The following is a 25,972-nucleotide window of genomic DNA, read 5'->3' on the forward strand; positions in this document are numbered from 1 at the left end:
TCTTTCGCATCCAACTGTCAAATTGGCAGCCCACGTGGATTAACGTCCCCGATAAGAACTAGACGGGAAGCGTTTCTCTTATTAAATTATGTGCAAGATCTCTCATCAAGGTTAAGCTATGGTCACCCCAACAACAGTGTCTCGCTAATGTTCAGTTTCCAGATTGATATCTGCGATCCTTCGAAGCGCTTTGGCCGTGAAGTGCCGAAGAGGGCTCGCCAACTTCCCCTTCTGGCATACTCCATCCAAGCTTTCTCATCACGCCATCAGGTCATGATCACTGGTGTTGAAGACGAAAAAAGTGAAGAGTATCATAGCCATGCTTTACGCATTTTGATCCCCATTCTAGATGACCCGATGTCATCTTTGGACGAGAACCTTTTAGCAACAGCAGTCCTTCTGAGGCTGTACGAGGAGATGTGTGGTAAGTAGTCTCAACAGAGTCCTCGCTACAGCTTGCGCGTTAATGATCTCAAAGATGTGGATACTGGAACTCATCTCATAGGATGCGCACGACTTTGGAATAACATCCCCGACTTCATAGCTGAAGGCGGTTTGAGCGAAGCGGCCAGCTGGATTCTGCTCCGACAGAACTTGCACATCTCTCTGATTAAAGGCGAGCCCATGCAAGTAGATCTGAATAAATACAGACGCTCGAAATCATTCATAGAGACGACTGATGAGGACTTTGCGAATCGGATTATTCTTATCTGCTGCCAGGTATTAGAAACTTTCTTTGGCCCAGGCGCCCAGCCTGACTACGAAACGTGGGCGCATCTTGGTAAAGAGGTTGCCCTATGGCATGATTCAATACCAGCGCATTATCATCCTTATCACTCTGACATGGAGGGTGGCTCTACTGGTGTCAAGACCGCGTTCCCTGTGGTATGGATGATGAATCCTGCTCAGGGTGAGTGCATTGAATGCCTGATAGCTGAGATAGTTAACTTACGCTTTTGCAGTCATGGGGTATCAACACTATTGTCTAGCTCGCATTCTGTTGCATATCTCTGAACCCAGGCTCTGGGTTTCCAGCTTGAAAACTATTGAGCATCGGATAGCTGCAGATGTATGTCCTCCATCTACATGAACGCTTACTGGCTAACACCGAGATGCAAGAAAGCGGCCTTGCACGACCTTCAAATCGCTATCGGTCTCGGCATTCACAACCCTTCCGTAGTTGGTGCTGGGTTCACTGTACATCATATGCTTTTCACTTGTGAGTTTTGAATAAGTTCTCCTAATAAAAATGTTTACTGACAGTCGAGGCGGTTGCCTATTGACTGATCCTGTAGAACAACAAGAAGTGCTTGGTTTTGTGGATGGCTTTGGGAAAAGCATAAGCTGGCCGGTGCATCGACTGATAGATAAATTAAATGCAACATGGAAGTAAAATACATACTGATATTGCTTTAAGGATAGAGTGTAATCAACAGTAGATTTAAATTAATTAGACAATGCCAGTAACTTGACTGGAGTAGAAGTAAAGACAAAGCCCTTGTTATAAATACGAAAGATCGTTGTTGTCAATGCAGGGTAGGCTATTATATAAAGAGACCAATCAGACACCCCTGTTAGAACGCGTCATATCCAGGACGTGAGACTTCGGATTTAGTCCGGCAATTAGTTAGCCATGTCACATATAACCCCCCCACTTGACTAGACCTCGTTCTCTTATTCAGTCTTGTCACTTTCTATCATATATATACGCCTTGTCTACTAAATCACGCTATATGTAAAACCTGGAATTATATAACAGAGCCCATGGACATTCGAGATCATGTCGGAGTTCTTGTGCTTCTCACATCCCGACCGCGAGCGAGACTGTCAGCATCGACAATTAACTCAACATGATGCAATCAGGCTTGAGAAAACCCGCGATAACACCAGTCAAAGGCGGGAGCGCATTCGTAAAACCGGCGGGACTATTAATAATCTCAACACCTCCGATGTGCAAATGAAGGGTGTTGCTATAGTTGGACTTGGAAATATTCCTAAAGCTAAACATACTTGGGTGAACAGCATGTGCGCCAATTCTTTGTCTCGAGTTTCCCCCAGTCTCCTCGATCCGTTTGACACTCTGTGCGAGAGTCCTGAGCGACTGCGACAGCTACTGAGACACCGTAGGGCACAGGGTCCTTCTCATCCTCATGCTCAATATAAAGCTAATCCGCATCCACAGCATTAGCCAAGACCGCCGGTGAACCGCTATTCCGAATTGACCAACAGACACATTGTGTTGTGCTCCAAGGCTTGTGTAATGGAGATGGTCTGGCGCCCTTGTTGATCCACAAGTCTTTGTTCCATGCTCTATCTCTCCTTCTAGCTTTAGCAGCCAATGACTTCCAGCCTAACTACGAAACGATGCACCACCGCAGTCAGGTTCTGGGTTCTCTCAATCGAGATTTGTCCCATTTTGGCGGCGACTCGGCAATACTACATACCATAACAGCCATTCTCATGGTTATCAGCTACGAGTATCGAGTTCGCGATACATATCCTGGTAGTGCCTGCGCCGCTACACATATGCGTGGGCTCCAAACGATAATATCTCAACCTAACATCTTGGCCAGTCAATACAGTGTCTCTCACGTTACTCAAGTTCAGCGAGCTCTGCTCTGGCAGGACATCATCTGCTCCCTTGCAACTGGTGCACCCCGACTGTTGAAGTTCGACAATCGCGGGATATTTACGCGCCTACGGGAGGATGAGGCGTACCGCGGCTATTTTACCTTGCCGCAAGGATTTATTCCGCATAGCCACGGATGGCCTGCAGAGGTATCTGCTGTGTTCGAGGACCTCAATGCGCTATGTTTCATCGTCGACACGATACGCCAAGGGACAAGAGCGTCCATCAGTCATGTTGATGATGCCAAGGAGGATACTTTCGCTAATCCAGTACCGTTGATGGAGGACTTTGATGATGAGGGATACCCATTATGCAACAGCCAAGCTGAGTTGCAGACCCGACTCGTGGATCTTCTCAGTACAACAGGAAGCGTTAGTTCCCAAAGCGAGGAAGCCCTGATTTACAGAGCTTGCCTCTTTGCGGCTTATCTCTGTACATATCGACTCTCTGAAGGTGTTTGGGGAGGGTACTTTGCGCCCGAGACGTGTGTCACCAAGATCCTTGATTGTATGACAGACTTCACAAGACAAATGTCGCCGTGGAAGCTTGCACCGGACATCACAATCTGGTTGCTGTATATGGCTGGAGGCCTCACTAAGGGTCAACTCTATGAAAAGCAAGCGGCAGCGTTGGTGCGACGTTATCGGTGCTTCTACTCAGCTGGCTACAAGCGAGACTGGGAGCTAGTGGAGATGAGGTTGAAGAAGTTTATCTGGTGTGAGAACGTCATGGAGCAAAAGATGTATAATTTCTGGCAAGAATGCCAGACTGGGTTCTGATAAGCCTAGGATAATGATACCATGCACTTATCAGATATCTGTATACAGAATCACAAGTCTAGATACTCCCAATCTCTTCATGCTCAGCAATAAGGTAGATCCGGATTGGAGCAAGAACCGGGGATAAAGCCTTGCTTAGTTGTTCCAATGTCAGCCTCGTAGACCATGGCGTCGGGGGCCAGAATGCGATCACTGATGTGTACAATGCCCTGTAATCATTAGTCACCAATCACTCCTAGTCTGGTCTTCTCTCTCCCCGTGCACTTACATTCGTTACAGGGATATCGCCTTCGATGATGGTGGCCATATTGTTGAGCATAAGATCTCCGCCTTTGATCTGTGCCGACGCATAGAGGTAAGAACCCAGTTGAAATCGAGTCTTTTCGGAAGTGAAGTTGCTTGTGTATAGACGCGAATTGGGAATGTAGTGATGTTGAAGCATCTGTCCAGACCACCATTGTCCCTTGGGTGTACTAGCAAATGTCTTGTAGTATTCACCTGTATTGTTGAACGCTTCGTTGGACGGCGCGATAAATGTGTATTGCCAGTCAGCGCTTGTGCTAAATGCCTGGGCGAAACCTTTATCCAGTTAGCTTTGAACCTGTCACGGTCGAGAGTTTGAAGTCACCAACCTGGCGTCTGTTCGACAAGCTTCAATAATTCCGACAGATCGTCACGGGACTTGATAAGGTCAAGTAATGTAGTTTCTCCCGACTTGGTTGGAGGTTGGTAGATGTCCTCTGGGATCTGCGCGTATGACAGTGGTTGTCTATCAAAGACTTTCGCATTGCATAATGCAACGGCAGAGAACAATGCCAGCGATAAATTAAACTTCATGTTGAGGAGTGCTTGAGTTAGGTCGGGGAATGTGTAGAGAAGGAGATGTAACTTTGATGATATAAAACGCTGCCTGGATGATATCAGATTGTTTTCCCAAACATCAAAGCCGGGTTATTACTAAGCCTCCCTGGTACTAAGGACTAAACAGCTGCCAGGAAACAGGTCTCAATCCCGAAAGATGGCCCGCCACTCATCACTAATCTTAGTGTGGTATTAGAAGTGCGGGGTGACTCCGGGAGGTTGGGGAGACCCGACTGCGGAGTCCGGGGTATGGGGTATTGGTCCGGTAGTTCGTCCGAACCGCCGTTCACTAAGTCATGCCCCTAAAAATAAACATCCTGTATCAGGCAGCGTGGGAGAAACAGCGGAGGTATTTCACAGGATCTTAATCACCAGCATCGAATTCATCTGACCATGAATACTTGAGGCCGGAACAAGTTTATGGTCCTATTCCATGTAACACAAACTTTTCCCGGCACCTCAATTAGTTCATCGCAATGAAATCCATCATCTTCGTTTTACTGTCCGCAAAGCTGGGCTTGGCGGCCAAGGTCCTGGCCCAGAAACCGCAGATGGGTAAGTGCTGTTGATAACATCTCCCTGCAAGTACTGTCCTGACTTGAGAAAGGTTGGAACTCATGGAACAGCTTCAAGCTCAATGTGAGCGACGAGCTAGTCCGGTCAACCGTTGACGCCTTCATCGATACTGGTCTTGCCAAGCTTGGCTATGACCACGTGCTGATTGATGATGGATGGCAAGACAGTGAGCGTGATTCAGACGGCAAGCTTGCAGCAAACCATACCAGGTTTCCCGGTGGTATCTCTGCCACGGCTGCGTACGTTCACTCCAAGGGACTCAAAATCGGTATTTATAGCGATGCCGGGATCTTTACGTGCGGAAAGTATCCTGGTAGCTATGGCTATGAGGAAGTTGACGCACAAACCTTTGCTGATTGGGGTGTCGACTACCTCAAGTACGACAACTGTGGTGGCTTCCAAAGCAACACTCTCTCTGTTCAGGAGCGGTTTCTCAAGATGTCGTACGCTCTGGCCGCCTCGAGTCGCCAGATCTTCTATTCGCTTTGCGAATGGGGTAATCAGTTCCCCTGGCTCTGGGCCGACCAAATAGGCGAGTCTTACCGAATGTCGGGTGACATCTACTCGTCTTTCTCTAAAGACAGAGCAAGCATATGCAAGACAGCGTATTGTATGAACCAAGGCTACGCTGGAGTTAGCGTTCTGACGATGATACGCAAGATGAGAGAAATGAGCCCGTTCTCGAAACCAGGCTCTTGGGGTAAGTGTATTTATTTCTGCTTGCAAGAAATTGTACTAATTTCTGACCTAGCCGACATGGATATGCTGGAGATTGGAACTTGGACCATGACGGAGCTGGAAGAGCAAACACACTTCTCCTTCTGGGCTGCCCTGAAGTCTCCCCTCATCATTGGCGCTAATCTCCAAAACATCAGCGACACCTCGCTCGCCATTTACAAGAACAAGGAAATCATCGCTCTGAACCAGGATGACGCAGGCAAGGCTGCTGTGTATCTGCCGAAGCTATCGGAGGAAGGCAGTTATCAGGTTTGGGCAGGGCCACTAAGTTCCGGGACGAGGCGACATGTGATCTTGGTCCAGAACTATGATAGCGACGACGTGGACGTTGAGGTTTCCTTGGAGGATATTCCAGGTCTTTCTGTTCAGAAACAGTTGAAGATCAAAGATGTCTGGGCAGGAAAAGTAGTTACTGCATCCGGAGGCAAGGTCAGCTTGAAGGGTATCAAGCCGACGCAGACCAAGGTCCTGGTCCTTTCGAGAGAGCGAGACGTTCTATAGCAGTATCTAGACTAGGTAGTGTAATTAAACTAGAACTTTCTAGCGAGTCTATCATTCCTTCCACGTCGCTTGATGTGGCTCCATCCCAAGTATAGACCATAGATGTCTCCCCCATATAATGTTGAGTTTTACATTGTTCAAGTTTCTGCAACCATGAATCACATTGTTATCTCCTTTGTTGAGTTCAGAGTGGACTAAATTTTCCGGCGGTATCGCGCGATACTTCACATCATAACATGTAGCCAGCAGTCTAGATTTAACTCTATCGCGGGACGAAATTACGAAATTCTACCATCCAGGCTAGAGGGCCACATGCGTGATTTTGGGCAAGAGAACAACACTCCGTGTTAAACTCCTCCTATTAAAACTATTTAATCTCTGGGGCTATCCTAAAGCCAGCCTACTTCTTTGATGTAGCCCACAGCAGATCTCCAAAGCCGGGCATATCACCTCCAGTCACAACCTCTCCACTTGCAGCATCATATGCTTCTTTGGCCTTGGTAGTCCATGGATTGTTCAGTCCCTTGGATTCTGACATATAGTAGAGGAGATCCCACACCGCCGGCGCTTTCTTGACTACACCTGAAACCTCTTGAACAATGCCTCTGTTGAACTCGGAGATATTTTGCCAGGGACCATTGACTAACACTGATTCGCATCGGCGCCATTTCGAGTCGTACGGCACTGTTTCGTTCAGGTTGTACTTGGCTGCGTACTCTGCTCCCTTGAGAAGCAAGTTGTTTCCATACCCAAATAGATCATAGCCTTGAGTCTTGGAGGTCCTAGCGGCAAGAGCAAGCCAACCAAGACCAGACATGACGTGGCCCTGATCTCGACCGGACTCAGAGTTCTGGCCCGTCTTGGAATTGATGGTTGCATCGATACCAGCGCACCAATCGTTCTTCCAAGACCAGAGGGCAAAGTTGTATGCTGATACGTCCTCCAGGTATACAGCATAGTCCATCAAGGCTTTGATAGAGGCGATACCGTAGTTGGCCTGGCCAATAATCAAGCTCTGTCGAAGGAATAGCCAGTAGAGTTGAATACTGAATCCTTGGCCTCCCTGCCACTTTGCTCCTACCTCTGTCCATCCGCCTTCCCATCGCATGATCTCTGCAGCGTTTGCAAATAGAGTTCCTTCGATGCCGATGAGCAGTGAACGGTCGGTCCCAATGATGTTGGTCAGGTTTGTGCCCCAAGCATCCAAGATGGTTGTGGAGCGATCCCAATGACCTTGATCCTTAGTGATATACCCTATTGTATCGCAATTAGCTACGAAACCTCACATAAATCTATAGAGAGGAGAAAGGGCTCGTACACATGATAGCATTATGGTAAGCGGCACGGGCATCATTCGCAAATGAGGTGTAGTTGCTGATGGATCCGCGAGAAATCACAGCATATGGACCCCTCATCTGGTAGGAGGACTGAGAAAAGCTGCTGTTGGCAAACTGTTCGTAGCCTGACTTCCATGGGTCAAGTCCTTTGAGAACGCCGTTTCTCATGACTTCGAGGTCGTTGTGAGAATGCCAGAGGCCCGGATGGTTGAAGTCGGATGGCTTCCGCTTCATGCCCTCAGTCCAAGGAACATACGGGATTGCAGCTGCATAGAGTGTCAATAATGGATGGTGTTAATGTTGATATTCTGCTTGGTAGAATTACCATTGATGCTTGGGACATCCTGCACAAGACCAGCCACGGCCGATATGAGTAAAAATGAGAACTAAGTATTTGTTAGCCAAGTGATACATGTGATACAAGGGTGCACATACAGTAAGCAGTTTCATGTTGAAGAGTTCTCGTTGAAATCGACAAGATCGAGGATTGGTGAATGGCTCTGATGCTGAACCAGTTATCTGATAGGTTTTCACCACTGCAGAGATCAAGAGCAGGCACTATGCGCCGTGTGATTATAAGCAAAGAATAGTGACGCCATTGGTATCTGATGATGGATGGTCAATACGGCTTAGTGGCACATCGCGGGCGATCGCTCGGGCCAGCTCCGATAAATAATCTCAAGTTCATCAATACCCTGGAAACCTTTCGGCGTAACAGACCCAGATCAGCAAGTCCAGCCGGGTAATTAATCGCGCATGCATTGCGGGGAAAGTCTGGGGAATCTGGGGAATGATCGCAAGGTCAAGAGTGGAGGATAATCTCTTGCAGCACTTTTCATCATGGGAGTTGCATGATAGAGTGAAGACCATGTGGCACGTATCGGTCGATTGATCGGTCGCCTCCCGCGGCTGGTTTAATCGGGGGACTTACGCTCCTATGCTATTACATGCGAGGCCTCGGGGTCCCGGCTGTTTCAGTGCCGTGGGGAATTTTAAACGAGATGCGGTGGCATGGAGCATAGTATGAACGGCGACCAGTAGCTGTTTCTCCGTCCAATGAAGCGGTGGCAGCTAGCCTCATCCCATACTGTTAAGTTAACTCACCTGACACGCATTATGGAGTATGCGAAACTGTCGCAAACAAGCCAAGGTGGTCCGCATGCCTACACATTCCGGTATGGCCAAGAGACGAATAAGTGGTGGATGAAGCAGTTTCAGATGTACCTTGCAGACTGCCAATAATTGAGTGTCGCATGGTTGAGCCAGAAACGAAGTCTTGTCGATTTGTAAGAAACCTGAGTATCCAGCACTGGGGCATGCAACTGAAAAGTACAACGCTGCAAGGTTTGTGACGATCCTTTCAGTTATGAGCATGCTATCGGAAAATATCATGGGTTGACTCTTCGCATATTGTTTTCGCATCTTTGGTCTCATGATACATGGTATCAGATCTCTGCCAAGTTTGGACATCACCTGGTTCAATGGCTGTTGTCTTCACACAACGTGTCGGAACCACTTATGCCCTTAGCCCGATTGTAGAGTTACTATAATAATAACTGTCAGTTCCCAGGCAGTTGAAGTTGGAACCAAACAATCATTTTGAACTCGCCCAATATGCTACCTAAAGTATTCGTTTTCTTCGCTACACTGGCCATCTCCGTGACCGGCTTCGTCCATCCTGGCCTCTTGCACACGTCTAAGGACTTAGACAGAGCCAAGAATCACGTACTCAAGGGCGATGAGCCATGGACGACAGACTGGAAGCTTTTGCTGAACAATAGCCGTGCGTCACCAACATACAAGGCAGATCCGCAGCCCACCATTTACCGCGGCTCAGACGGTACTCATGCGGAGAATTATGGCCGTCTCTATAACGACGCACATGCAGCGTATCAGCTTGCTATCCGATGGCATATCCAGGGAGACGTCCAATACGCCGACGCTGCTGTTGCCATTCTCAATGCTTGGTCGTCTACCATGGTAGCTATCGGTGGTAGCAGTGATCGCTTCCTTGCCGCTGGTATCTACGGCTATCAGCTTGCTAATGCAGCAGAGCTTTTGCGTTCATACAGCGGCTGGAGTACCTCAGATCAGACACAGATGAAGACGTTCCTCCAGGATGTCTTTTTTTCGGAGGGCTACAGATTCTTGACAACCCATAATGGACAAGACGAGTATCATTATGTCAGTCCCCTTTTGAAGAGTCTTGACTATCAGCATCTAACTAATTGCTTGTTCATAGTATGCAAACTGGGACTTTTGCAATATTGCAAATATCATGGCAATCGGTGTCTTTACTGACAACCAAACGATGTACGACTATGGCAAAAACTATTTCCTCAACGGAGACGGACGCGGAGCGATCAACAACTTCATTTAAAAGAACTACACCGAGTCCGGTAGTGGTAAAATTCTGTCCCAGGGCCAAGAGGCTGGGAGAGATCAAGGCCACGCTACTCTGGATATCTCTCTACTCGGGGTTATTATGCAACAAGGCTTTAACCAAGGAGATGACTTGTTTGCTACATTGGGAGACGCTGGGCTTCATGCGTGAGTAAACCCATCTGAGGCGACGCCAAGTATTGTATACCAATCTCTAATATGAATCAGCTCCGAATATGTCTCAAAGTACAACGTTGGATACGACGTGCCATATACTCTGTACGAGAGTTATGAGGGCAATCAGACTGTCATCTCAGCGAACAGCAGATACACCTATCGCCCAGGGTTTGAGGTTGTCTATGCACACTATAACGACATCAAGCACGCCAACGCTTCCTGGACCAAAACGTATCGTGATCAAACCAATGGGAATTCTACCGCTGGGGTTGAAGGCGGCGGCGGTAACTATGGCCCTAACAGTGGAGGTTTTGACGTTCTTGGATATGGGACCCTCCTCTACCGCCTTTCGGTCTGAGGTTTCGCGCTGGTAATTTCTGTATATCGAAGCAGAAGGACGAAGATACAAAGTGACTGCTGCGGAATGTTTTGTACTGAATTGAGTGTCAGATTGCGCTTGGCAAATATGTGCCCTAAGTGATAGGTTTTCGTCTACAAATAGCATACCCGAATGATGGCGTAACATAAAGACTTGGCTAGGTCAATGAATAAAGCGAGAATTGAAGTCTAATAAGCTTTACATGTCACCTGACGCATAAGCTGAGTGTCTCCAGTAGGCAAGCAGTTGCTCAGTAATTTGGACTCAGCATCCTTCTGAGTGTCAGCCTAATAGCCTAGCTCGAGTCAGCCACAGTGAAGTATGCGACAAATCTCGATATTTTCATTTTATATTTCTTAAATGCCCGGACAATGTGCTCAATGGGTTCTGAATTTGAATGCTAATGGGAACTATCATGTTCAAAATGTAGCCGGCTGATAAGTATTTACTATTCTCCAGCTAGTATAGGCTACAGAACAACACCATATGTGCAACGAATGATCTCTCCTTATGTTCTGCTCCCAAAACTACCCTGATATTCCTTACCAGTACGTCAGAAGTCGTACCTGAAATCAGGGTTCTCCTTGTCCGTCAAGTCTGCGAAGGCATTCAAATGTCCCAAATGATCATTCTCGGTCTGCCTGTTACTGTCATCGGCCGCATGAGACTCTGCCAGAGCCGCCTTTCTCTTGTGGGCATTACGACGAACCAGCAAGAGCCGAAGGATGACGAGGAATATGTTGAAGAGAACGTAGAGACAGAAATGCGCTGTAAACCCTTTCTCATAATGAGGGGAATCGGACTTTTGGAAGATCTTGAGAACGTCAGTAAATATCTCGAGAACACGTATGGGTGTTGACATACCTGTGGAGCGGTCATATTACCAGCAGCCCAAGCAACGAAGGTAATGGCTAGCGTGGTAGACTTCTTAGTCTGGCCGGCAATGTTGCGAGAGATCAGAGAAAAGATCAAGTTACCCTCGGCAAGGTAGAACTGTGTGCAGTAAAATGCGATGAGTAGGCCAACGCGGTTCGAAGATGTTGGGGGGATGCTGTAGATGATAGCAGTTCCAATAATAGGAGGACTGATGAATGTGTTAGTGCTCATGCTTTTTGTTCAGGGCCGTTTAATCGACTTACATGGTCCATGCATGCATTACCCAGGCAGTCTGTCCCGTGGCCGTTGCGAGTGTGGCACTCCCTACCATGACTATGATTGTCACAGCACCCTGGGCGATATTGAGAAGCTGTGTCTGGAGATAGGTGAATCCGAAGGAGGAAATGATGAGGTTAGAGAAGACACCAAGGCCGCCAATGATCAGAGTAGAGGTGAGTTGGAGCATGACGTAGCACCAAACAATAGGATCAGTGGCTGCTTCGATGGCTTGATACCTTTTGTAAGACTTGTTCTGGATACCGGTCTCGTTGGCGCGAACTCTCTCAACCATTAGTCGCTTCTGGTCTTCGTTGAAGCACTTTGCCTTCATTGGAGAATCGGGCAACCACCAGCCGATAAACAAGCCCCAGACACAGGTAAGCAGTCCAAGAACGAGGAACAGTAGTTGCCACGGAAAGATGACTCCATCTTTGTAGTGAGACACTCCCCATGCAATGATGCCACCAACCTAGAAGTGCTCTCGTCAGTTCATGATACCTTGTTGTTATACTTAGAAGGGCTTCTCACCATGAGTTGAACTCCAGTCATGCAGTACCAGAGCGATGTCAAGATACTTTGTTCTCGCTTCGTGTACCACATACTCGTCCTATCGCGCCATATCATTAGATCAGAAGGGACAAGAAGGGGAGAGGATGACATGACTCACATGATGATGAAAGCCGGCTGAACACATGACTCAAACACACCCAAAAGGAATCGAACTACCATGAGGCTTGCAAAGTTCTTGGCAGCCGCAGAACAGGCAATCACAACGCCCCAGCAGAAGACATTGGTCGCCAAGTACTTGGCAACCGGCATCTTTTGGAGCAGGAAATTGGTGGGGTATTCGCCGACAAGAACTCCCATGTAGAGGATTGTTCCTAGCCATCTGAATGCCAAGTCGTCAGTACATTGAAAAGGCCATTTCGTGCATTGCCACGTAGATCGGACGGCTCAACTTACGAGGACTGCTGGCCGTGGAGATTAGCATCTTCTTGGATACCCATGACAGACGAAAAGCCAAGCGTGCCCTTGTCCAGGGACTGACAAAAGTATGTTCCGAGCATGCAAGCCAGGATTCGCCTGTTGACAGTCCAGAATAGCTCCTTGTTCGTCTTGTCGTCAATGTTGATCGGAGCACCTTGGGCATAGTTGGCAGTCTAGCATTGAGACGTCAGTAAATTGATCAAGTTGGCCTCGGGGATATTCAATCGTACCTCAAGATCTGCGGCGGCGGTCTTTTGACTGTAACTGGCAGTTGCCTCAGCAGGAGTGATTGAATCCCTATGCTGTACCTCGACTGATTTGGCCATAGTGGGTTTTTGGACTTCGATAGATTGTATGATAGGTATGTTGAGAATTGATCTAGTTGACGTGTGGCTACTCTAAATCCCGAGTGATGAGCGAAAGTGATCGACGGCGACAAGAAGGCTTCATATAATTACTCCATCTCGGGACTGTTGCATATCCGATACAGATTCAGTAAACCACAAGTCACGAATAAGAGAGCTGCTACGGGGAAACCTTGAGGCGGAAGACGGGGGATCTGTCGGGCCTACGCCCGATACCCCCACAGGCGATACCGTCTTTTAACCCGCTAAGAGTTCTCGAATTAGCGGACACGCCACTGACAGACATGGCGTCACAAATGGCCCGCCGCCGTTCAGGGGACCCAATGGTGTGTTCGGGGCTCACATTCTCAAAGCACCATAAACATATCGTGGATAGGCGAGTTCTCTATTATGAACTGAGAGTTGAGGGACTTGCACGCTCATAGCATGGTTCTCTGAAATGATTGCAATGAACAGATCAATTTGTGTGAGTGAATCAACTACCTAGCTATCTCTTTGACTAATCCCTACTTTTGAAATGCTGCTGTGAGCTTGATACCATCCTGCTTTACGTTTCCTACAGTAGATGTAAAACCCTCAGTTTTGATGTCCTTAGGTATATGCATCGTTGCACCAACATCAGCGGCCTTATATCCTGCTGCGACATTCAGTATGGATTCAATGTCTTCCTCGTATCCTTCTTCTGTCGCTCTCCAAGCAACAAAGTCATCAGGACGGATGAGCACAGCATCTCTGCCCCAAATCTTTCGCGCAGTCGTTTCTTGCGGGAGATGAACTGGCTTTAGCTGAATACCGAGGCGCTTTGCAGACTCCGCAAACTGTGCAGCCCATTTACCATCCTGAGTGAAGTCAACCAAAGTGAAGCCTTGTCCGAAAAGATCGAAGATGCTGGTGTTTCCATCACTTAGAAACACGTGCGGAGCGCGTGCACCTGGCCACGTGGAGGGGAAGTAGTTCCGATGGTTCCATTCGGGCTCTTTGCTTGCGTCTTTTGATCTCACAATGATAGGTGAGTTGTTGTACCGGTACCCCATCTCAATTCCGTGGTCTTGATTCTCGTTTGGATGCTCTTGAACATGGCGATGGATCTTTTCTTTGAGCTCCTTGGCCTCTGTTGACTGTGAAAGGATCACACCTGGACCAGCTTCTGCGACCCAGCCAACATAGTCCTGATGAACCTTGAGATGTACTCCAGAGCGTTCGATGTTTTGAATGGCTATGGGCTTTCTCTCCATCTCATATGACCGTAGCAGATGGCTTCCACCACCACCATTGATGACGGCAGCGAGTTTCCAACCAAGGTCGAAGCTGTCGCCCACAGCAGTGTTCATACCGTAGCCCCCAGTAGGAATGTTCTGATGTGCCGAGTCACCGGCTAGGAAGACCCGCAGGGACTCCGAAGCAAAGCAATCTGCAACAGCGATACTTGGGCGCCAAGAACTAGATACAAGTACCTCGTCCACTTTAATAGGGTAGGGATCTCCAGAACCGCCGAGCACTTGGGCGATGACCTTTTCAGGATCAAGTGATTTCCAGTCCGTGTCTAGAGAGATTGGAAGATGCACGGTCCAAGTGTCAACTTCGTCTTGAGATATGATGACGGCTCCGGTGGTAAAGAAGATGTGCCAAAATTGGCCTTGCTTGTGAAGCTTGGAGAGATCTCGAGACTTGAAATGTACGAGGAACATAGCTGCCGGCCTGTTTTCGATGTGTTAGAGGAATCAGGGTATCGGAAGGGTAGATACTGACGTCGGACCACCAATCATCTCAATTCCCAGACATCTGCGTACCTTACTACCTGCTCCATCGCATCCCACAAGATAGTCACTCAAGATGGTGTGCTTTTTGCCGTCTTCTGCAGCGATTGCAATTGATTCAATACCACCTTGCGTCTCTTGAAAGCTCTCAAATCGAAGGCCGAAATGCATAGAAACCAAGGGCTCTGACTCGATTTGCTCCTTCAGCCAAGCCTCGAAGATACTTTGGCTGCATCGCTGGTAAGGCTCTCTTGGCATGGACCCGTCGTTCTGAGAGTTGATACGGTCTCTCCACTCATTTGGAGATGCAAGATCCTGCGTGGAAGTCAGTACACACTAGTCTCTGACTATTGTTGGCTTTCTTGGGCGTTGTAACTCACCCATCTGCTTACTAACTCCCCGCCATCAGATAGGCCGGTACTGAACAAGACATTGAGAGAATAGTCTTGATTGACACCTATACAACAAATGTATCGAGGACTTATTTACCAAGGGATTCAGTCTTTCTTACCTTGTTCTCGGAAGCCATCCGCAATACGCAGCCTTCGATAAAGCTCCATACTCCTGCAGTTAGTGACATCCATCTTGGGCCATTTTGTAGTTGTGGAATTGCGCTCAATAAGCATGCTCCGGACACCATTTCTCGCCAGCTGCATAGCAAGGAGCATGCCAGCCGGACCAGCTCCAGCGATTAAAACGGGAAATTTGGGCATAGTAGACTGCATCTGCAGAGAGAATCGGTCAGCGTATTCTTGTGAAGGCGTAGATGCAATAATGCACTTTTGTTAATCGGTATCACGATATAGAAGTCTTGATTTTGGAATCTGGCGTAATACTTGTTGATTATGTATATGTAATTAGCGCCCAGCTAAGAGTTCCCAACTTATAGATATTGTATGTAATTTTCCTTCTCTCTATAGGACAGGAATGGCTGACCTGACCATGTTGTAAAGACTAATTCATCAACTACCGGGTAATACCGCCCACTAGATGGATCGGAATACCGTTCTATGCCGTCCCCACTTAATGTCAACAGCAGCCACTTATAATAAAGAAAGAGACACAAGCATAAGACACAGCTATTGACATTATAAGGTTACAGAAGAGGCCTACTAAAATATTCTATATAACTATAGTTAAAGCGAGATAAATATATTTTGATATAAGTAAGAACTAGAGAATAATAAAAAATATATATAAAATACTAAATTAAAAGTTAATTTAAAAGTTTTTTAATAAGATAATAAGAATTTAATTCCTACTAGGTTACTGTACTGATATAATGCTATGGGGTAATGCTACTCTGTACTGTAGACAGAGGCTCGTGACTGTTTTGAGACTTAGTGGCTTTTACCCCGCAACTAAGTGATTCCGGGGTTACAGGCCCGCTTCTCCACAGATCAGATTAATACCTCCCTTTCACAGACCGCCATCATCAAGCCAGTTGTTATCAAGACAACACCGAGCACGAGCATAGAGTTGCGCATGCCGCGCATAATAATCGCCTTAGGAGTTCAGTAAAGCTGGCACCAATTCAGGTTGTTCATCCGTTACCGTGGTCTTCCGCTGACTGGGTCGGAATTCATTCAATTTGCGAACCCGCCTCGCGTCAAGACAATGAGCGCTGAGCCGGACCATCCGGAAGCAGTATTTACACGGCAACATCCAGCACAAAATGGTTGGATGCAGCATTACATCCCATTTACAGGCCACAGAGCTTGTCTGGAATGTCGGCGGTACGTCTTTCGGAGCAGACAGGTTCTGACTTATGGATAATTCTGTGGCTAATACGGATGTATTCATGCATACAGGAAAAAGACAAAATGTACCAAAGCACCTTTAGCAGTAAGCCGATTGATGGATGCTTACTGATTGAATAGGCGACATGCGCTTGCCAACGTGCGGACTTTGCCAGAGGACTGGGGGTTCTTGTACCTTTCCAACAAAGAGAAAGTCTCCTACTTTTAAAAAGCCAAATAATCGAAAGAGGCCAAGTGTGGACACACAGAAGTTGGGTACGCAAGTTTAGCAATACTCTTGGAGGCCAATCTCAACTAAATGCTTTAGCAGAGCGTCTTGTTGATCTGCTCGAATCCAGATTGACTTCCGAAAACGGAGCACCACAAGACCTGTCTCCTCAATCTTCTGATAGGCCAGCATCCGATATGGATCTCATGAATACGCCAGCAAACTCTCATCCAGCTTACACACCAAGCTCAGAAGAGAGGAACCGGGAAGCAGTCGGCTTTGCTAACAAATCACCTTCAGGAACCCCCGACTACAGTGCTGAGATTGGCCAGACGCCAATGAGCTGTTCTGGGGCCTTTGATCAAACACCAAGTTGGCTTTCTATTCCAGAGCCAGTAGCTATCGAGCTTATCCATCTTTTCTTTGAGAAGATTCAACCCTGGCTCCCATTACTTCATAAGCCCAGGTTCTTCGCCTCCTATATACACAGCGACGCGTCCAGTTTCTGTGATCCATGTAGCCTGGTTGATCACGACAAGCTTCTGATATATGGAATGCTTGCTCTTGCAGCACGCCACTCGACAAATGAGTATTTTGCCAACGTCCCTGCGCCTGAAAGAGGTAATGGGTTGTTGAAAGAGGCATGCACTCTATATGGACAGTTACGGGACGCTGATGAACTTCCAAACGTCAAGTACCTCCAAGGATGTGTCCTCCTGGCTAACGGTTTGGCCGTGGATGGCCCCTGTTATCGGACCTGGATTCTTACTGGAGTGAGCGTCCGTATGGCATATGACCTTGATCTGTGTAATATGGACGACGTCGAGGATACATGCAGCGACCCAGAGGAGTGGACCGCCATGGAGGAACGGCGTAGGCTCTTCTGGGCTATATGGGAGATAGATGCATTTCTATCGACTATTTCCAGACGCCCTCGTGCCATAGACCACCGAAGAATGGCGGTCCTGCTTCCTGCAAGTGATGCGGCCTGGTTCGCCCAGGAACCTGTGGAATCATCACTTTTTGCAACAAGGCCATCAGAGGTATGGAAATGCCTTATAAATTCATCTAATCAAGATGAAAGAGCCTGGTTTCTCATAGCGAACTACATCATGGCTTTAGCGTATGAGACAACAACCAGCACGTTTGATCGACCGGAAGACCAAGAAGAAATCGTCAACGCCATTACTTGCTTCAGCCTGCTGGCGATGCAACGGTTTAGTTTAGGAAGTCATCCCGGTCTATTCAGTGTCAACAATCCTGCATATCACTGGATACTTGGTATCCATTTGATGATCAATGCTTCACGGATATGCGTCTCCACACTTAACAAGACCTCCCAACCAAGCTGCTCATCGTATGCACAGGAGTTTTGCCGAATCATGCACCATTGGCATCCAGAAACAGTCGTACTTTGCCATCCGTTTTTGGCATGTATTCTATTGTTGCCCCAGGCAAACCTTGGCCTCATGTCCTCGATGGGTGCTATGAATACCTTGAGTTCTAATCACGAAATGACGCTCTTAATGCTTGGCCAGTTTGGATCGGTATGGAAGCTGGGCTCGTTATTGACTGGTACGTACAGCATCTCAACTATATGCAGGTTTCATGCTGACACTAGGACAGATGTTGCAAATCTGCTCAGCCATCCTGACACTCTTTCAGAAGAAGAAGTGGTGCTTGCGAAACGGTTTCTAGTTTTCTTTCCAAATTTAGCACGACGACAAAGATCACTGCATTGCAGAACTTCACAGGGTTGCAGGAAAGCTACAACCAGCACAGATGGTGGTATGTCTCTGGAAAAGCCACCTGAGGCAACAGAGCTCCCGCAGCATTTTCATGAAACAACTGGCGAACTTGTTAATACGCATGATTTTGGTCCAGCCACGTTAGAGGATATATCGAACTTCCAGTTGGACCTTCTTGGGGATTGGAGTGTAGGACTCCCGCTTGACGACGTGTACAATGGCAATCAGAACTTTAACTATCTTCAGCTGTAACACTATGTCGATTGGTAGAAACTTGCCCGGTTGGGATCTTGGGACAGGAGGTTCGTGTAAGTCTGCTTGACGAGACGAATATAATCATTGTTCACTTTAATCGTTGCCTCAGTTAGATATCTTGAACGGGACAATAGGCATACTCTCTTAATATATCTGGATTTGCTATCACTACTCTCAGCTCCTTGTCACGGTCATCTCCTAACTATCTTGCTATCTATCCATCATCCATCACAGTCTTGAAGACGTAGGCTCAAGCGGCATATTGGCAAACCTCTCATACTCAACCAGGCATTCTGGATTCCCAACGGAGCCGAGATTCGCAATCTTGCGCTTGCAAAGAATATCCCTGACAAGTGTTTCCATCTTCTTGCCGTTGAGCGTGTATGGGATATCCTGAGCTTCGAGGATCAACGCAGGAACATGACGGGGACTCAAATCCTGTCTTATGGCATCACGAATCTTCTCCACGGTTTCCTTGAAGGTGGGAGCCTTCATTTTCAGGAACATGACCACCTGTTCGTCGGCTTCTCCAGGGAGACGCCGTCCCACCGCGATACAATCTTCGACGTCGGTGAACTTGTCCACTGCATTGTAGAGCTCTGAAGTTCCGAAGCGAACACCTGCGAGACTGTCAGTGATGTAGATGCCTCATGGCGTCGAGATGGTCATACCTCCAGGGTTGAGAACTCCGTCGCTGCGTCCCAGAATGACATAACCCCCAGTCTCTGGATTCTTTTTCACAAAGTCTCCATGGCACCATACGCCGGGAAACTGTTCGAAGTAGGCCTTGAAATACTTCGAGTCGCCATTCTCGCCCCAGAATGTTGTTGGCATGCTAAAAAAGGGTGTCGAGATTATGAGCTCTCCAGCGTCGCCAGTATTCTCAATACTTTTACCATCCTGGTCCCAGATCTCGACTCTCATACCTAGTTGGGGAACAGCGAGCTCTCCTTCATGGGCAGTGGAGATCATTGTACCGCCCAAAACTGCCAGTATGGTTAAGCAAGCCTAGTCAAAGAGAATTGCTCCTGTGTACTTACTACTACCGACAAGGTCTGTACCACCAGATCCGCTAAAGAGGCCGACAGAGTTCGGGAAGGTATCGTAGAACCACCTGAAGATCTCAGGCGATAGGGGAGATCCAGCAGACATGACAATCTGGAGACTGTCCAGGGGGAAGACTTGCTTGTAAGCTGACTGTTTCAATGCTGTGAGTAGCTTGGGACTCGTGCCCCAGTGAGTCACCCTGTATCTCTGGTTATTACGAGCTTCTCAAGTTAACAGGTGCCTCCAGATAACTTACCCTTGCTGCTCAATCAGGTGAATCTGATGAGCTGGGCTTGGGTACAGCGGGCTCCCGTCGTAAAGAACGATCCTGGCACCAACGCTAAGCGCTCCGACCAGATAATTCCACATCATCCAGCCAGTCTGTATACCCAATGCCATTAATACTCTGTCTTACACGTATCGATTATCTGGCTTCACTCACAGTAGTGTACTGGTAAAAGACAGACTCGGAGGTAATGTTGCCACAGAGGATATACTCCTTCTTTTGCTGCAGGAGGGCTCCTCCCGCCGAGTGGCAGATGCCTGGACCAAATGTTAGAGCATGCCTTTTCATGGAAAACTGTGGGATTCTGGGACAGTACACTTTGGTACCCCTGTCGTGCCGGAGCTTGTGGGTGTCAGTAAGCCGCCTTGAGTATCGATGTATTGCTAAACATACGAGTAGAGAATGTATATCGGATGATCAAAAGGTAACTGCTTGAATCGTAAGGGTTGGGTTTTGACTTGAAGGAATTCTTCCAAACGCATGCTATTATAAGGCAACGCCTTTGGATCAGCTTTTCGTTTCCTATTTCGCTGGTGATTCTGACTTACCACAAGCCATCGGTCCAAGAAGGGCCACTGACCACGACAACTTTACTAAGCTCTGGGACCTCTTGCTTCAGTCTAGTTGCCGCGGCCTTCATCTTGTCCTCCATTACACGGCGTCTGCCCGTATAGACGACCTCGGTGTCGACGAAAAGAACCTTGGGTCTGACTTGGGCATATCGGTTGATGATACCATCCGCTCCCATGTCGGGAGCAGTGGAGGAAAAAATAGCACCAATCGCCCCAGCCGCAAGGAGAAGAACTACTGCTTCAATTGAGTTGGTCAAGACGGCTGTGCGAATGATAGTTAGCTCGGATCTTGGCCGCTCAGGATGCCTCACCAACCTGCAACGCGGTCGCCGGTCGTCACATTAAGAGCCTGGAGAGCGCTGGCGTACTGCGCAACTCGATTGCGGAGTTGTACCCAGCTCAAGTGACGCCATTTAACCCCTCCTTCCAGGCAAGCTGATATAGCAATTGCATCTGGATGCTGGGCTAGTCCTGGTGACAGAAGGTTTTCTGTGTAATTCATCCGAGCGCCTGGGAACCATTCTGGACGAGGCCACATGACGTCGATGCCATTTGCGACTCTTTCCGGTGGTTGACTATAAACGACTCCGCAATACATCCAAACCTCCTTGCAAAAGTCGTGGACATTATCCACAGACCATTTGTGCAGCTGCGCATAGGTCCTTAGGTCGAGTTTGTATGCTCGATTGACGTGTCTTCGAAATGCGTCTAGTCGTGATAATTCAGGATGGGGGTGGCGCCAGCTTGTGCCAGATCTGTAAGATGCTACAACGGGTGAATCTTGCGCCATGATGATTACGAGTAGTGAAGCGGTGGGTGATAATGCTTTGTCAAGTGGAAACAGACCTTGTTGGCTATGTAAGACGACTGGTTCGTTGAGAAAGTTTATTAATGGATCGATCAAGTCACGTAACGTATCCTCTATTTTTGATAGTTGATTCTACCCAGCACGCTCAGGTAGAGCCTTATCTTATTGAGGCATGTTTTCTAATCCTAGTCCAGTGCACGGAGCTCCCGAAATGTCGCATTTCACCGTCTCCACCTTCTCATGGCGCTATGTATGCTCTGCAGCTGTTACGAAAAGATTATCTGATTACACCAAGATATCTTGTCGATGTGTATGGCAATAGATTCCTGATTTCTGGCCTCTCCCAATGCTGATAAGGGTGTGGAACATCGCTACTCACCGTTCTTCACGGTGGAAGACGGAACTCCGTAGCTCCCGGAGATGAATGCTTGTATATTAAATCTTCGTTCACCGTACACATCTTGCCGAGCTAGCTCTAACCTGGGGGCCTGCCAGAGAAGGTCGTATCGGAATTCGGGACTCGGGTTGAGAAATACTCCACCCTTGTCCCGGCAAAAGTCGGCAGAACCGTGATTTATAACCGTTAGTTTATTACTACCCCGCATCTTTCGAAAAGGCTAATTTTGTTGTGTTAGATGCAGCCACTAAATTCCCAAAAATGGTAAGCAGTTCAACAATTAGCTGCATTCCAAGACACTACAGGAGTAATAGATGGAATGACTGAATATGGCCTTCAAATGTCTGGGATGTACTCTAGAGCGTGGCGTTGAGGAAGATAGTATACGCTATGGTAGAAGCTAAGAAAGCCATTATCTATTGCCACGCTTCACAAGTTGACTTTCAGTTTCAGCCCGAGACAGAACATATGCTGAAAAGAATTGTCTTGAACCGACGCCAACTTGCGATATTCGAAATATGCCTCCAACTACAGAAACTGGCTGGTTTCCATCTCCCTCATGGTGAAACTTCAGGTCGGGACAGTTACTAGCCAATCTTGCCAGGTCTCTTTGAGGGGGCCAAGAACGATATAATTGCCATACATGTTTCGAATACAGGCAACGAAAACTCCGAAACTACTGAAACTTTCGAATGGACAGAAGCTGAAGAAGGTGCTGTTCGCTTCAAGATTTATCTTCGTCTTGTCCCGCTGTCAATCGTTCCGTACCTTTTTTGTGTAATTGTATCATGCTTCACTAAGATGTATATCTACTGACATCCTTATCTCGTAAAAGTTCTGAGATCGATCCAGCATCGGAAACGCCCGCATCCAGGGTATGGCTCTCGATCTCGACCTCGTCGGGTACAGATTCAACTGGGCTTTGTCCATATTCTACATGACGAACATCCTTGTCGAGATACCCAGCAACATCATTCTACAGAAGATCGGCCCCAAATTCTATATCCCATTGCTTGTTGTGGGCTTTGGACTCGTGTCTCTCTGCACAGCGTTTGTACGTTCGTTTGCACAGCTTCTTGTCATCAGAGCGCTGCTTGGCGTGTTCGAAGGTGGGACTATGCTCGGTATAGCCTTCCTGCTCAGCTGCTTCTACAAGAGACACGAGCTCATGCTACGGATCGGGCTCTTCGTTTCATCGGTTGGTCTTTCTAGGGCCTTTGGGGGCCTCCTCGCCACAGTCTTGTCTCGAATTGAGCCTTGGGGTGTATCATCCCTGAGAATCCACACCTGGAGAAATATCTTTTTCTTTGAGGGACTCCTTACAGTCTTGATCGGCTTGCTGGCTCCGATGTTCATGCCCGGATCTCCTGGAACGGCATCTTTTTTAACCCAGAGAGAACGACAGATCGCCATCCGCCGGCTGTTAAGAGATCAGAATGAATCAGCCCCATCAAAGGTCACCCGAAAATATGTTAAACGAGCCTTGTCATCGATAATGAACATTACCTGTGGCTTGGGATTCCTCTTGATCAATATTGTGGTTCAGGGACTTGCAGTATTCCTACCAACCATCCTGCTAGACCTTAACTGGACCGCTACCAAGGCTCAACTGATGACAGTTCCACCAAACTTTCTTGCATTCTTGGTGACGATCTCGATCGCCTATCTCAGCGACAGAACCAGGAAGCGTGGGCCATTCATCATCTTGCTGACGACAGTCTCGACGATATGTATGGTCATTTTACGCTGGGAAACGAAGGCCGCTGTCAAGTATGTTGGTGTCAATCTCGTCGTTTGTGGTGCTGGGGCTTCGGGTCCAGCCTACCTGAGCTGGGCTATCAACAATTCGGCCCCTTCTTCAGTACGAGCTGTCACTAGTGCCTACATCGTTACCATCGGGACTCTGGGCGGGCTAATCGCAACGTGAGTCCTTCGAGTAGAATCATTGTTATGTTTCCTCGAGCTAATTGAGTATTTAGGTGGACTTACTTAGCCCGAGATGCGCCAGGTTTTCATACGGGTCATACCGTCAACGCATGTGGGCAGATTGCTGCATTAGTTGTAACGACTTTTGGAACTTTGTACTGCAGGTGGGATAATAAGGCTAGAGACGCAGGGCTAGAGACCACAAGTTGGCAGGGCTCAATGAAGCCGAGCAAGCAGATCTGGGCCATGATCATCCAAACTTCAGGCTACTAGCTTAAGCAGAACTAGCGGGTATGATCAAAGAAAATTGGTACGATAGTATCATCAGACACATGGGTCGGTTGGAGTTGTGAACACTGCAATGTGATTTCTGGGGACTTAAGTAGAGTGAACCTAACAAAACTCGTGTCACTGCCGCACACCCATATTCATCCTCGTTTGATCATCCCTAACCCGCTCGTTCATGCGAATAATCCACCCCTCGTGCACTGTAGACTTATGGCTCGTGAAAACGGCAAGGAGCCAAGGACAGTTACCTACTCAACGCCGAGAGATCAGCCGTACCGCCAATCTATCTATAACCCCGTCAAGCCAGACTCACAAGCATTCTTGCTAAGCCAAATCGTTTCACTCTACATGGTATAGATACGTGCGGCTAACTGACTGAATGATACAATAGCATGGTCACATCACAAGAGTAACGCAGCGTAGTAATAGACCGTTCATGTCACGGCAAGATATAACTACTGTAGCCTAAGTGGGATTCTATATGCTGCATGTCTCTGAAGACCTGTTTCTAAACTCAATTGCCAAGGAAAAGTCGTTAAGAATCCCTAAACCTTCAATCGATGTGGTACTGTGTTCGCAAAGCTCTGCGTTCATTGCCGGTTTCGGCGGTTCTGTCTCAGCTATCAGCCCCCAGGCCATCATCAACGGGTACAGCTCTTCCACATGCTCAAGATCTGCAGACCGCAGGCTTGTTGCTATTGTGGAGGAGTTGGTTTCAAGACCATCGCTGGTGTAGTCATTTAGACTGGAAGACCCGTGCAACGAGTAAGTAGTTTCTAGATCATCTGCAAGTATGTCTTGATCTGGACTTACGCCCATATTCGACAGCTCCCTGTCATCTCGAGACCTCGATGCTGCCCATGCGATAGCGTTCTTTGCTAATGTGGCAGGCTCATGTATTTCTTCCATTATCCTGATGACTTCGAGGCATTGCATAAGTCCTTCTTCCGAGTCTCGCTTATGAGATTCTTCTTGGTCCCTGGCATTCTGAAGATTTATAACTGCTGCATGCACAACACCTGCCAAGACGGAGGCGGGAAGAAATCGACAAAGTCCCCTCTCGACAACCTCGCCCGCCAGGTTAGAGATCTCTCTTGTCGCGTCGACCATACCCGTCTTTGCCTTCTGAATTTCCGCGTAGTCTTGATCATGCTCAGCAACGATCAATGCCGATCTATGAGTATACAGCATCAGGGTTTGAAACATAAATTGCAGAGTAATGTAATGCAAGTAGATCGTAGAAGCAAAATCATTACTAGCATATGCGTTGTAGTGGTAGACTTGTAGCAATGAAGCTTTCCATTCTGTCAACTGCTTCCTCAAGGCTAAAAGCTTTTCAATGCTATTGGCTTGACAGCTGAGGGTTTCAGTTGTCTGAGGGTCGCAATAGAGTAGTATGTTGTCCTTGTCCACCCATGGGGATCGATAAGATCGAAGAAAGGGGTCCATGAGGTGACAAAGGCACACATGATCAATGAACAATCTGGCCAGTGTTGAACGTAAACCGTCGTCTGAAACGTAAGGACACAAAGTTAGTAATAGATCGTAGCCACCCTTTGGCTGTGTTACGGTTTGAAAGTCGCTTTCTTCCGGCATCGAGACTTGGAAGTCGCCGGCTCGAATCTTTGGAGGTCGTTTTAATGTGAGAGATATGAGTCTGTCAGTCGAATAACATGACCACCAGATCTTTCGGCGCAAGTTGTACTGTTGACGAGATAATTTGGCTTTGTCTGGCTCTACATGGAGACCGGCGGCAAAGGCTTGGGACACAGCAACATCAACCCAGTGCCAGGTATTTCGATGCTCATTCGGAGACTTGTACCATAGAGTCATTAGCAGGAGGGATTGAACAAGTACAAGCCGGTCTGTCTCATAATCAAAATCGTATATCAACTGTAAATGAGAGTTATAGATTGCCTCGGAGAAATAGAAGATCTAAGCTTACTCGAACTCGCGTGAAGAGCTCTTCGCGTGCATCCTTACGAGAATCGAATCCAAGCTTTTGCAAATAGCACATCGGGATGCACGCCGCCCCAGCAAACATGACGGCCTGG

General features: G+C 47.7%; 11 protein-coding genes across 11 annotated transcripts; 5 read left to right on the top strand and 6 right to left on the bottom strand.

Moving 5' to 3' along the window:
• Positions 1–147: 147 nt before the first annotated feature.
• On the top strand, positions 148–3,408 carry FTJAE_379 (uncharacterized protein; the record flags this gene model as incomplete). The annotated part of the gene is made up of 5 exons (XM_037350125.1): positions 148–424; positions 506–910; positions 963–1,069; positions 1,760–2,123; positions 2,183–3,408. The coding sequence occupies 5 exons, from the start codon at positions 148–150 to the stop codon at positions 3,406–3,408; spliced, it is 2,379 nt and encodes a 792-aa protein (XP_037212497.1).
• Positions 3,409–3,491: 83 nt separating this feature from the next.
• On the bottom strand, positions 3,492–4,245 carry FTJAE_380 (uncharacterized protein; the record flags this gene model as incomplete). The annotated part of the gene is made up of 3 exons (XM_037350137.1): positions 3,492–3,617; positions 3,677–3,987; positions 4,041–4,245. 3 exons carry the CDS (start codon positions 4,243–4,245, stop codon positions 3,492–3,494), a joined length of 642 nt encoding a protein of 213 aa, XP_037212498.1.
• Positions 4,246–4,745: 500 nt separating this feature from the next.
• FTJAE_381 (alpha-galactosidase) lies at positions 4,746–6,084 on the top strand (the record flags this gene model as incomplete). Its single annotated transcript, XM_037350148.1, has 3 exons — positions 4,746–4,824; positions 4,877–5,545; positions 5,597–6,084. The coding sequence occupies 3 exons, from the start codon at positions 4,746–4,748 to the stop codon at positions 6,082–6,084; spliced, it is 1,236 nt and encodes a 411-aa protein (XP_037212499.1).
• A 400-nt stretch (positions 6,085–6,484) lies between these two features.
• On the bottom strand, positions 6,485–7,871 carry FTJAE_382 (chondroitin AC alginate lyase; the record flags this gene model as incomplete). Its single annotated transcript, XM_037350159.1, has 4 exons — positions 6,485–7,338; positions 7,403–7,687; positions 7,747–7,807; positions 7,857–7,871. 4 exons carry the CDS (start codon positions 7,869–7,871, stop codon positions 6,485–6,487), a joined length of 1,215 nt encoding a protein of 404 aa, XP_037212500.1.
• A 1,164-nt stretch (positions 7,872–9,035) lies between these two features.
• FTJAE_383 (uncharacterized protein) lies at positions 9,036–10,338 on the top strand (the record flags this gene model as incomplete). The annotated part of the gene is made up of 3 exons (XM_037350170.1): positions 9,036–9,605; positions 9,805–9,971; positions 10,032–10,338. 3 exons carry the CDS (start codon positions 9,036–9,038, stop codon positions 10,336–10,338), a joined length of 1,044 nt encoding a protein of 347 aa, XP_037212501.1.
• A 574-nt stretch (positions 10,339–10,912) lies between these two features.
• On the bottom strand, positions 10,913–12,827 carry FTJAE_384 (allantoate permease; the record flags this gene model as incomplete). Its single annotated transcript, XM_037350181.1, has 7 exons — positions 10,913–11,173; positions 11,224–11,443; positions 11,499–11,983; positions 12,043–12,121; positions 12,182–12,403; positions 12,478–12,674; positions 12,732–12,827. 7 exons carry the CDS (start codon positions 12,825–12,827, stop codon positions 10,913–10,915), a joined length of 1,560 nt encoding a protein of 519 aa, XP_037212502.1.
• A 545-nt stretch (positions 12,828–13,372) lies between these two features.
• Positions 13,373–15,336, bottom strand: FTJAE_385 (phenol 2-monooxygenase; the record flags this gene model as incomplete). The annotated part of the gene is made up of 4 exons (XM_037350192.1): positions 13,373–14,564; positions 14,616–14,938; positions 15,004–15,080; positions 15,135–15,336. 4 exons carry the CDS (start codon positions 15,334–15,336, stop codon positions 13,373–13,375), a joined length of 1,794 nt encoding a protein of 597 aa, XP_037212503.1.
• A 962-nt stretch (positions 15,337–16,298) lies between these two features.
• FTJAE_386 (uncharacterized protein) lies at positions 16,299–18,591 on the top strand (the record flags this gene model as incomplete). The annotated part of the gene is made up of 4 exons (XM_037350203.1): positions 16,299–16,359; positions 16,694–17,634; positions 18,046–18,166; positions 18,218–18,591. The coding sequence occupies 4 exons, from the start codon at positions 16,299–16,301 to the stop codon at positions 18,589–18,591; spliced, it is 1,497 nt and encodes a 498-aa protein (XP_037212504.1).
• A 231-nt stretch (positions 18,592–18,822) lies between these two features.
• FTJAE_387 (acetoacetate ligase) lies at positions 18,823–21,289 on the bottom strand (the record flags this gene model as incomplete). Its single annotated transcript, XM_037350213.1, has 8 exons — positions 18,823–19,214; positions 19,266–19,580; positions 19,635–19,840; positions 19,898–20,022; positions 20,084–20,184; positions 20,321–20,355; positions 20,476–20,761; positions 20,815–21,289. 8 exons carry the CDS (start codon positions 21,287–21,289, stop codon positions 18,823–18,825), a joined length of 1,935 nt encoding a protein of 644 aa, XP_037212505.1.
• Positions 21,290–21,965: 676 nt separating this feature from the next.
• Positions 21,966–23,903, top strand: FTJAE_388 (major facilitator superfamily; the record flags this gene model as incomplete). Its single annotated transcript, XM_037350224.1, has 4 exons — positions 21,966–21,968; positions 22,296–22,468; positions 22,557–23,627; positions 23,795–23,903. The coding sequence occupies 4 exons, from the start codon at positions 21,966–21,968 to the stop codon at positions 23,901–23,903; spliced, it is 1,356 nt and encodes a 451-aa protein (XP_037212506.1).
• Positions 23,904–24,395: 492 nt separating this feature from the next.
• FTJAE_389 (cutinase transcription factor 1 beta) lies at positions 24,396–25,962 on the bottom strand (the record flags this gene model as incomplete). The annotated part of the gene is made up of 2 exons (XM_037350235.1): positions 24,396–25,811; positions 25,864–25,962. 2 exons carry the CDS (start codon positions 25,960–25,962, stop codon positions 24,396–24,398), a joined length of 1,515 nt encoding a protein of 504 aa, XP_037212507.1.
• Between the last annotated feature and the right edge of the window lie 10 nt (positions 25,963–25,972).

This window comes from Fusarium tjaetaba, assembly GCF_013396195.1.
Source record: "Fusarium tjaetaba strain NRRL 66243 chromosome Unknown NRRL66243_c0000011, whole genome shotgun sequence".
NCBI classification, from domain to species: domain Eukaryota; kingdom Fungi; phylum Ascomycota; class Sordariomycetes; order Hypocreales; family Nectriaceae; genus Fusarium; species Fusarium tjaetaba.